General features: G+C 34.3%; 1 protein-coding gene across 1 annotated transcript; it reads right to left on the bottom strand.

Annotated features, from left to right (window-relative positions):
• Nucleotides 1-621: 621 nt before the first annotated feature.
• Nucleotides 622-8,795, bottom strand: LOC7476317 (protein STICHEL-like 3). The gene is made up of 6 exons (XM_024600200.2): nucleotides 5,625-8,795; nucleotides 4,243-4,462; nucleotides 3,338-3,898; nucleotides 2,127-2,706; nucleotides 1,445-1,508; nucleotides 622-934 (listed from the first exon to the last, which is right to left on the bottom strand). The coding sequence occupies exons 1-6, from the start codon at nucleotides 7,671-7,673 to the stop codon at nucleotides 842-844; spliced, it is 3,567 nt and encodes a 1,188-aa protein (XP_024455968.2). The 5' UTR covers nucleotides 7,674-8,795; the 3' UTR covers nucleotides 622-841.
• Nucleotides 8,796-11,924: the final 3,129 nt, after the last annotated feature.

Here is an 11,924-nt window from a genome sequence, read left to right as displayed (position 1 = left end):
CAATATTAATCTCAATCAATTTTGATTTGAGTTTTTTTTTTAATATCCTTCTGTAATATTACGTTTTTTACTAATAGTAATTAAGGGTATTTTGGGAACAAAAAGGGTTTGTAGTATTTTCTTTTTTTATTCAAATGCAAATAGAGTCGACGAAAAAATATTCAATTTTTTGGATGCTAACCATAACCCACGGCCCGCACATATCTCAAGAGGGTTATTGTAATCTACCCTTAACTTCAATATTCTAAGAATTCTCGATAGAAACGGCCAACACACAAAGGGATAATTTGCTAAGAATATTAGAAAATTGTTGAGCAAGCATATCAAGTGGAAAATCCGGGAAGTGTTATTCTGAAAAGGAAGTAACATACAGTGAAACAAGCACCGCCATAGTTCTCAAGTGACCAGAAACACGTGAAAGGAAGGAGAAAATGGGCGTGATTTCTCTGGTCCTGGTCATTCCTAGGCCTCGGCATGAGAGTGACCCAATTCTAATCTGCCAGATAAAGCTCATCAATGAACAATGGATGCCCTTCTGTTTCGTTATCCTGTACTAACTTCTAACATATAGAAACGTCCCGGTATGGCATCAGAAAAGTAAGGCCTCACTGCAATTAAAAGTCGAAGAGAAGAAAGCCTAAGACTATTATTTAATGATTGCATGAAGGAAGCTACACTGGATAATTTTTCGCTACATTCTAATCAGAAATAACCATTACATTTATTCGATGGAAGAGATGAATTGACTCGGTAAATGGCAAGAAAATGGCTAATTACACTAGCTAGTATTGATGAAGTACAAGTCTGAATCCTTCAAAGCCACTGGAAATTTTTCCTTGTTCTATCGTGGAGATTTAGAAGAGAGACACTTTCCGCACGAGACAAGCTTCAGCAATGAATGTGGTTTTCGTGTCCTAATATTCAAACGAGAAAGCTGCAAGAACAAACATAACCAACATTTTCAAGACAGATTACATCAAAATAACTACTCGTTTACAAAATGGGACACTCCCTCAGACAAAACGTACATCTTAGGAAATGTTTTAATCATTATGGTAGCTTTGGTTTCCATAACTGTTTAGTCAATGACCAACGGGAGCTCCAGCCAGTGTGTACAAAGCAATTTAAACTATTGTGCGATGCATACCTTTCCGGCCAACTTCTATTTTGTTTGGTTAGATAATTATATGAACCTAAAACAAAGAAGCTAGAAAAGGGACTGGCATGCCATGAAGGTTTGAATGACATTTGCAAAAACGTTGGCAAGCATATTGACCATTAAACATGAAAATTAACCTACCTCACTAAAAGTATGCTATGGTTGCTCTTTCTACTTCAGCATTATGGGAGAACATGCAGGATATAATCACCCTTAAGAATATTTTTACGAGGTCAAAGGTGCATAAGTTTGCATCAATATCATCAGAGATCTAGAATTAATTACCTTCCGCCGTGTCACTCTAGTTGCTTTCCAGCAAAGCAAGCATCTTGATCTAGGTTCCAGCCTCCTGTAAAATTACAAATGCACAAAAGCCAATTTGAGAGGGCAAAATATAATTTAAATATAATGTGCAGAAGAGCTCTCTTCTCGACTGAACCAAGTTTTAATTACAAACTTGTCAAGAGTGTTATTTTTTTCTGTTCATTACGAGGCTGATAGGACCATAGACTACCAAGCACCTACAAATACATGCTCAGGCTTCTTTGGAAAAACTAGATATAATATAAACCCTTTTTTTATTTTTTTACTATGCACAAGTTCATATAAAATCAGCTCCCTACTCACTGATTATATATGGTTTGACATTGGTAACTGATAAATAGCTAATTGAATCTACTTTATCAGAGATAAAAGAAGGGTGCATTACCCTTCCTGTCAAGGAATCCCTAGGATTTTTGGAGAAACAAAAAAATTGAAACCCAGCCCTATGACCAAGCCCTCCTTTCTGTTCATCACATATAGCTAATACAGTACCAGGCACCACTTTATAACAAAAGTTTAGGCCTTTTCTAGTAAAATAAAGTTCACTGCTAAAAGGTGGTTCCAGCTTCTATGCCAACCAAGGATAATAATTAGATTGGCATGATAATAGGTAAAAAGAATAAAAAATTCTTCAAATACGTACAAATTTTCTTGTTCAAGCTTTTCAGCTATAGAAACTGCTTTGTGTTTTGACCATCCAGCTTGCTGTGTACATCCTTCAGCTTGCTGAATTACACGCGCAAGGGAAACCTTGCTTCTCACAATGCTCTTACTCTGACTTGTTTCCCCAAGCTTTCTTCTTTCCACCAAAGACCCCACGGCTGGCTTCTTATTCGAAACTGATTCTCCTGCCCGAGTGTGCTGTAAACCTCTTCTACTGGATTCTACATTGTGGTTAGTTGGTTCATTGCCCTCATATTTTCTTGGAGAAGTCGGTACTTCAACAATTTCACTCCTCCCTTCAAGATAATCTCCTGTCCTAGGCATTCTGCTCCCAGCATTCAGCACTGGGTCTATAGCCATCTGAGATGAACCATTTTTAGAAGCTGGTAAAATAAGAGGCACACGGAACCCTGCACTTGTTTCCTTGTTCGACTCACATCTGATCTCAATTGTCACTGGTGATCCAAGAACAGATTCAAATGCTTGTAAAATATGTGCCCTAAACTTCTCTGCCTTCAATTTGGTGAAATGTGAACTGAAGATCAACTGCACAGTTGGGGCTGCAAAAGGTAAAAATTTATTTGAAGAGTTGATTAAATATTTATAAGTGAATGTATAGAGAATATTTGTTTCCCAAGCATGCCACATAAAGGACAGTTGGAGATGAACAAAGAAAACACTAATTTGGAGAATATTTGTAAGGACTAAAAAGAGCATGCTCCTACAAAATGAATTATTTGAGTAATCTTTGCTTGGTTTGTCAATTTTATAGGACAGGATAATGATCTAAGAATATGGACGAGCATAGCACTTGAAACCAGTTGTTTATATGGAACAAGGAATATTTTAAGGTTCATTAATCAAAGGAAGAACTGTGACTTTGTGAAATTAATCAAAGGACTATTTATCAAATCAAGAAACAAATAAAGCACGATCAAACAGGGAAAGTTTTGTGGACTCAGCCCCAAGCAGTTGATAAATAATCCATATAGCTGGTCCCCATCACCATGAGACCCTCAAGTGAACATTTACCATCACTCAATGTTTTGAGTAAATATATTGTGGTTCAGTATATGTTTGCATGTAAAGCATCTAGATTATAAAACAAGTGTGGAAACCACAACTATGTGCAAATGCAAGTTCGAATGACACAATATATGTAAATGAAAAATGCATGTAAATGAGATGTACCTGCACCAAAACTGACAGAGATCAGCTTTCCTTCTTGGTACAAGAATTCTCTCATACTGTTAATTTGAATCTTCTCAAGCACCTCCAACCAAATTTCTTCATATCCCTTATGGCTTTTACCAGAAACCTGCCTGCTGTTCACCCGGATTGCATCAGAAGTTTGTACAGGTGTCCACTGAGGAGCCATCACAGACGCAGCATTTCTTTTTCTGTCAATGCTAGTACCATTTGTTGAGCCATTGTTGCGGAAATCAGCAGAAGTTCCACCAGGGAGACTTTCCAATCTGACATGCATTGGCAAATCTCTCCCATTATTGGGCATCTCATGTTCACCACCTTTTCTGGAAATATCTCTTCCACCCATGTTATTTTGGGCCAGAGGGCTATGATTAAAACTAGTTTCTGTGGACGAACTAGGGAGCAGATACTGCTGATCAGGAGCAAGTTGAAGCAAGGCAGCTGTTAACCATGTTAATTTGTCATTTGACATTCGAAGTTGTTTTTCAGCCTCTGACAGAGTTTTGAGGGCCTGACGCAGCTTTTCCATATCTTCTTTGGATACTAGAACCAATAAATTTGTGGTCAATTTTTTGTGAATAAATATCCAAAGTATAAATAACTGATTCATACAACCCGGTATCAAGTTTTTGATGAAAATAAAGGTGAGGGAATTCATGTCAGAGGTACGAAAGATAAAATTTCAGACACCAAAAACATTGACATAACAATTCTTAATAACACCAAACTGGTCAAAATATCCATAACATCCCAAAGTTTGGAAGGAAAATCACAAACCAGCAATTTCAGGTGAGAGGGACCATAGTCACAGAGACCAAATTTAAAAAGTCAGATTATTCAATAACTTGTCATTGATACACAAAGCATCAAATAACTACTGAACTCACATGGCTTTCGTCGAAAAAATTTTCTTCTAGGCCTTTCTTTTGTGAAATCATAGCTACCGGCTAAGATATCAGTGATAACTGTAGCAAGTTGTGACATTAAAGCTAATGGCTCCACACCAGTTTCCATTATGACTCTCAAATTCTTCACAGTGTTTACTGTGTCTGCAGATAATGCTAAATCAAGAAGATCCACCAGTTTTTCATCAGAGATTAGCCCAACCTGTAAGAGACTCGTAGAGTTTAGAGCAAATAAATAGAAGCATATCATATTTAATCAAGTGAGACAGTAAGGGGCAGTTTAATCAGCCTGAGAAGAGTCATCTAAGAGACCAAAGCAAAAAAAAAAACTAGCAACCAAACAGGCTAAGTGGGTGTTCAGTGAGATGATAGCCCATGATGGATAATGAAGAGGCAAGAACAGTGATTATGAGAGATTCATAATCACGGATCCATGAGCGCTATTGAGCTCTCAATGGGTTAGGGAAACTAGCAAAGCAGAATTTCTGCAGAAGATTATCATCATATTGAGATGATGGTCATCAAAAAATCTGCAGCTGCACACTGCAACTGACAAAGCAGAATACTAATAAACATACAATCACAACCAAGATGTGCTTTTTTTTAACAGTGGTTCAATTAAGTGTCCTATATCCAATATCCATGGATATGGATATTCCGAGAAGTTTGTGCATATAGTCTACTGCATCTAAACAGAAACTCAGCCACAAGCCATGAATGGCAAATTGCTCTTCAATCTAATCTATAGACATGAAGCGGTTAAAAAACAATCTTTTAGGCATCACTACAACAATGCAGCACTATTTTTTGTAACTACTTAGCCTTATAAGCCTAAAAATGATCTCATGTTTGGAAATGGCAAATATGAAAAACAACAAGAACAACAGTTCGTTCATAATTTAGCTCGAGTGGTGAATTGAGATCAGGATAAGGCTTAGGCTCATATTTTATCAGCAAAATAACATATACACAGATATAACTTCTAATTTTGGATAATCTGGAGTCCAAACATAGAACTATAACTTCCTTTACATGCTAGCACTATCCCACCATCATTAACACAGAAAATAAAAGCACCGTGACTTTTGTCAAAAAAGTGAAAATTAGCACATCCTGCATGATCAAGTACATTTCAAAGCATTAATTGTTTGAAAAACTTAACTGCAATAATTATATTTCTAACATACACATCAACGTCAATACCTTGCAGACTTGTATAGACTATAGAATATTACTTTGATGTATCATTAAAGAGGCAAACATAACATTGACAGTATTGGAATATGCATTTTTTTAACCAATGTACAATGAAATCAAATCTTTTTAACATTTTAATTATAGCCAAAGAATCAGAAAGCACTTACCAATTCCTGAACCAGAGGAACAGATATCTTCTGCCCAAGCAAACTTAATTGTTCAAGTGTCATCTCAGCATCCCTCAAGGATCCATCTGACCGAGATGCAATAAGTTTTAGCGCATCCTTATCTATATCTATATCTTCTTTGGATGAAATCCACTGCAAAGTATATATAATATCTGCATCTTTTAGCTTTGGGAAAAAGAATTTCTGGCACCTGGATATAATTATATGAGGCAAAACATCAAGACTTGAGCAGACAAGGACAAAAACTACACGTCTGGGTGCTCGATCAATGACCTTCAATATGGCACTCCAGCAGTCAGGAGACAGACTATCACAGTCATCGAAGATAAAAACTCTATATAGAGATGGGATCTGATAAACAATCATATTGTCAAGCAGATCCATAATGCTCTCGAAATCAAAATTACTGACTGGGCCAACTTCCCTTATATTTCGACTCTTACCCATATCATGTGAAATGCAAGAATTGCAAAAGCCACAAGGTTTTGGATGTTCCAGAGATTGACAATTCAAAGCTCTGGCAAATATCCTAGCACATGAGGTTTTCCCAGTACCATGAGGCCCATAAAACACATATAGCAACCCAACCTTCCTCCTAGAAACAGCATTAGAGAGAGCTTGTGCTACTAAATTCTGTCCCACTAGATCTCTGAAAGTTCTTGGCATGTACTTTTGTGTCAGATTTTGATGCCTGCCATTGTGGTTCTGCCCAAGCTTGCATTGTTCACTGGATCTTGCTTCAGAATCAACATCATTTTTCAACAAGTGATCAGCATATATACCTAGCTCTCCTGAATAGTCATGCACCCAACCAGCATTATCAGTGCTTTCATGGGATCCGGATGCCTCCACTAGTAAAGGCAAAGCCTCTACATCAGATTTAGTAGATGAAGTAGAATGATCAGATGCCACAGGCATACCAGGAAAATCTCTTCCATGGGAAAATGTGCCATCTCTCCTTGAATCTGACAAACCACAAGAAAAGCTCCTTCCAGCCATGTCAAGGAATGTCTTACCCCTATGATGAATTCTTGACCAATTCCATGGAATTCCACATCCATTTCTGGGAGCCCTTGTGACATTTTGGTCCCCATATTCTTCTTCCTCCATGTGATACCTTGGCTGTGCTGGACCTTGAGCAAATGAATTAGAAGCAACAGACATTTCTTTCTGTCCCCCAGCATCCCTTGAAGCTGGAGCAGCAGCCCGAGTTCTTCTGGCATTTCGAAACTTCCGCCTTTTCACCCTATTCACTCCACTATAGCCACTAACACTGGTCTCATGCTCACCTATTTTCTGCTGTTGTGTGTGTCTTCCGTGAAGATGCATGTTGGAAGATGCCACGTCGCTACCTCTTGGAATCTCATTTAGCTGCTCTGAAAGGGTCTTAATATGCATATCCTGACTATGCTTCCCCTTATGTTTACTCTTTCTATCTTTTGATTCTGAATTCCCCGAAACAGCTTCATGAATAAAACTATTAACAGCGTGATCTTGTAAAAGGTCTTCATCACCGCCCAATAGATCAGCCCTATTACTTTTTCTACTAAATTCTTCTCTCGTAACAACTCTCCTACCATCCCTTATTCCACTCTTCACACTGCGATCACTAATAGCCGCTACCCCATCAATACCCAAACTAATATCACTTGGGACGACCTTTGATGGTGCTAAATTTGCTAAGGGTGGAGAAGTACCTGACAACCTCCTACCTTCCCTTCGACGCTCAGTACCAACTGAGCTTCTACCTTCTCGAATGGCCGCATCTGGGTCACCTTTCTTGGGAAGTAAATCAACTACAGAAGGTGAGTGCCATGAAGGAGGACTGGCCGAAGGATCTCTCAAAGATCGGGACCTCTGAAGGGTAATGAGGTCCCGCATTAATGACCTATCAGCCAGTATGGGGCTTTGCTTAAGCATATGGTTTTTCAGATGAATACAATTGGTCAAATGAATATGGTTTCGGAGATGATCGCCGATATCACCATTTGCATCCTTGAGAATCCTAGTGCGGACTGCCTTGGTCATTATCAGAACATAAATGCAAATGATAGCATTATTTCTTGAGGGTTAACAAAACTAATCAAACTATATAGCATTTTTTTTTTTTTCAAACTCTATCCACCCTAAAAATTAAATATGACACTATTGCTTTCGAAAAGGTAAGTAATTATACCCAACTAACCGATTGCCAAAACCCACAGAAAAAGCCAAAACTCAAGCAATCAAAGATCCTCCATTAAACACAAGGCATTCATTTTCATCTCAAAGGTAACAAACCAATTTGCCATTATAACACCAAATCCCCGAAACTTTCCTCCATGTACAACAAGTTCTTCAAAACAATCAGTATGTGCTCCTGTAGGGCATAGAATCACCACTACAAACTATCCAAAAAAAAAAACATTTTACTAACCCAAACCCATGAAAGCAAACTCAAAATCTCAAGCTTTTGTTAAAGCCCCCAAACTGCATTGATCACTCTACATTCACTCCCATGCTAAACCCTCAGCTTCAGTTCAAGAAGACCAAAAGCACTACTCCTTTTACCTTCAACATGTAAATCATTCACCACCTGGACGCTAAAAAATAGACCCGACAAGACAAATGTCAATCTTCAAACTTAAACTCCCCCAGGAAAAAAGAAGCTTTTGAAGGGTATAAACCCATTTGCAATTATGACAAAATGGGTAGGTAATAAAGAAGCTTGAGATTAAAAGAAGATGGGGCCTAGAGGAGAGAAGAAGAAGAAGAAAGACGCACTAAAAAAAGTAACAAGAGAAACACTACATTCACCTGAAAATTCCCCAAAAGCAAAAACAACCCGTTTTGGCCATGAAGGCAAGGCCTCCAGATTAGATCTCTCTCACAGACTCTTTAATGGTCTCCCTCAAAGTTGCCAACTTGACATGCAATTCACGAGGAGCAGAGTGTTGCTTTTCGTGGAAAAGGATAGTCCTGAAAACCCCACTTGAGAAACAGAATTTATTTCTAGAGAGAGATGAAGTTTGGAACTCTAGAGAGAGAAAAAAAAGAGATAGAGAAGAACTAAAATAAGCAGAGAAGCTTCAGAGGTGTGATGTTTAGAGAGAGAAGGAGATGAGATCTGTTAGAGAGAGGAGGCTGTGGAAGCAGAGCACAGCCAACAAAGAACGTGGAAGTGTTTTTCTTAGTTATTTTTGTTTTTAAATATAATAAAATAATATTTAATTTTTTAAAAGAATTTATTTTTAATATTATTATATTAAAACATATAAAATATCAATTTAAAATAAAAAAATCAATTTAAAAAAAAACTGAAAAAGATATCATAATGTGGTGTTTTGTTAGAGGATGCAAATAAAAAATATTAATTTATTAATAGGGAAAATTACCCTAATATTTAGTTATTTTTATATTTATGTGTGTTTTTTAAATTATAGTTAATATCTTAAATTTTATTAAGCTCGTGATAATTTATATCTTATATTATTAAATAATTTATTTTATTTTATATTTATTAGAGATATAAACCTTAATTTTCTCAAACACAAATAGTAAATATAAAAATAATTAAATTATAGAATGATTATGATAATTTTTACTTATTAATATTCAAAACTTTTAGTTAACTGACTATTATTTAATTTTCTAACATAGTGAAGAAAATCTCCATGACTACACAAATGTTAATTTAAATATGATTTATGTGTTGGAAAAAAAAAGTTGTGTAAATAAAATATATAATATCTATTAAAAATAAGAAATAACATCAAACTAGTTAAGTGGGTTAAGTATAATTAATATACTTAAAATAAAATATTATTTTAATATATTTTAAAATAAAAAAATATTTAAAAAAACAAAACATATACCGCCACCACCTCCGCATTGAAACAGAGAGAAGAGAGCAGAACTGAGATTCGAAAGGGGGGACCAGATCTAGGAGTGTCCGTTCTGTTGAAATAGCCGTTTTTTTTTCAGGTACTTTTAGGGTTGGGTCGGGTCGGGTCTAAACTCTATAAGATGGAATGGAGATGGCACTTTTTCTTGTTCAGTACTGCGCAGGAACTATAATTGATATCAATTGTTGGTGGGGACCTTAAAAAAAAAAATTGAAGTTTCATGACTTATGGTGGGCGGATAACATTACTGTAGAATTGTTTTTGAAAATATTTTTTATTTAAAAATATATTAAAAAATTTTAAAAATTATTTTTGATATCATTATATTAAAATTATTCAGGAATACTAAAAAAATTAAAAAAAAAATTAGAATTTTGATGAAAAGTTGGTTCAACCTTAATTCCAAACGGGGTTGGTATCCAATGTATGTTTGGAAGTGTAGCAGGTGTTACTTTTTAAAATATTTTTTGTTTGAAAATTCATTAAAATAATATATAAATTTTATTTTTAATATAGCACATCAGAATAATTTAAAAACATTAAAAAATTTAATTTAAAAAAATAAAATTATTTTACAAAAACAATTTAACCATACTCCCCAACACACCTTTAAATTTTATTGTTCATCAACGTGATTCATTTTCTTTGTAAACCAGCTACTTTATGAATATGATTTTTTTCCATTTTAGTATGATTTCAAATTTAAATTAGAGGAGCAGGAATCTTGATTCTTGACTTTGTTTCCACTTTTTTTTAGGTTTTTTTCTGTTGCATGTCAAGACAAAAACATAATCTCTGGGTGAAATGTTTTTCTCATTGCCATTATCCCATTACTGAAGAAACAGGATACATTTTCTGTTTAGAAATGTGGTTGTAGTTATTTTTTAAAATATTTTTTGTGCTATTTTAATATATTAAAATAATATTTTTTTTATTTTTTAAAATTAACGCATAAAAACATATAAAAAAATTAATTTTTCACAAAACAAAAATTAAATTTGTTAGAAACATGGGTTGCCTACTTTCCAAACACAGCCTCCGGGAAAACAGTTATCTTCGAACATTAAAAAAACAAATATCTTCGAACATTGCCTCTCTTGATTCTTTCCACAAGATTCATAGTGATAGCAAAGAAAATTTCGGTTAATTCAATAGTTTGTACTTTCTTTTACTGATTTCACGTGAAATTATATTTCTTGATTTTATATAGGATAAAATAAATTATTTTATATTCATTGAAATTTATTTTGCATTAAAAACTAAACACATACTTTTAAAACCGTAACTAAAATTATATTTTTTTAATCATAATCATAAAAATTATTACAATATTAAATTCTCGCTTATGCGAATCATTTTGCCTCTTTGAGGGTGCAAAATATCCACTTAACACTCAAAATGAAAATAAAATTGAATTAAATGTATATATAGAAAAAGTTGGTGACATAAGCATGCTGTGATTAAAAAGCGCACTACGAACTACGAAGTGTAAGGTCTGTACTTAGATTAAAATTGTTCGATTAATTCAATAATTTTTATTTTTTTTACTGGTTCATGTGTAATTATGTTGTAAATTAGTTTTGTATAAGTTAAAATAAATTTTTTTATATTCATTAAGATTTATTTTTTATTTACTTTGCAAACAAAAATCTATTTAAAAGTAGTTTTAATTAAATATATATTTTTAAAACCACAATTAAAAATATTTTTTTTAATCATAACTATAAAAACTATTATAATATCAAATAAACACTTAATAATACTATGCTAATCATTTTTTCCCTTTCAGGGTGCAAAATATCCTGAATTAACACTCAAAATGAAAATAAAGTTGAATTAAATTTATATATAGAAAAAGTAGGTGAAATAAGCAAACTGTGATTAAAAAGGGCACTACGAAGTGTAAGGTCTGTACTTAAATAATGTTGATTGATGTTTCATCTCTTTTCTTCTTCTTCTTTTTCACTTAATAATTTTAGATTTAATTCCATACGATCCTAGGTATTATTTCATCTGTTATTTACAATCTCATTGCTTGATTGGTTTTTATTTTTTAAATTTTTATAATCTATAGGAGATTGATATTTTTTTATTAATGTGGGTGTTTGGGCCAGTTTACTAATTTTATAGTCCTGAAGTTAACGATCATGTAAACCTCTAGTGACCCTAAAGTTTGTGAAACTTGAATTGATAATCTCTAGAAAACAAAACTAGAATCTGACTAGTTAAGTTATACGAGTTGATTGAAACTTTTTTACAAGCATGTGAAATGAGATCTTTTGTTGATGGAATGCTAATACAGCCATTACTCAATTAATTTGTAGGAAAAGGAGTCTTATTCGACATCCATAAATGGATTGTAGTAATTTAAAGGATAACCTTTCGTTGCTATTGT

This window comes from Populus trichocarpa, chromosome 4, assembly GCF_000002775.5.
Source record: "Populus trichocarpa isolate Nisqually-1 chromosome 4, P.trichocarpa_v4.1, whole genome shotgun sequence".
In the NCBI taxonomy this organism is placed as follows: domain Eukaryota; kingdom Viridiplantae; phylum Streptophyta; class Magnoliopsida; order Malpighiales; family Salicaceae; genus Populus; species Populus trichocarpa.
Note: the sequence above shows the minus strand (reverse complement) of the source record. Positions and strands in the feature narration are given on the sequence as shown.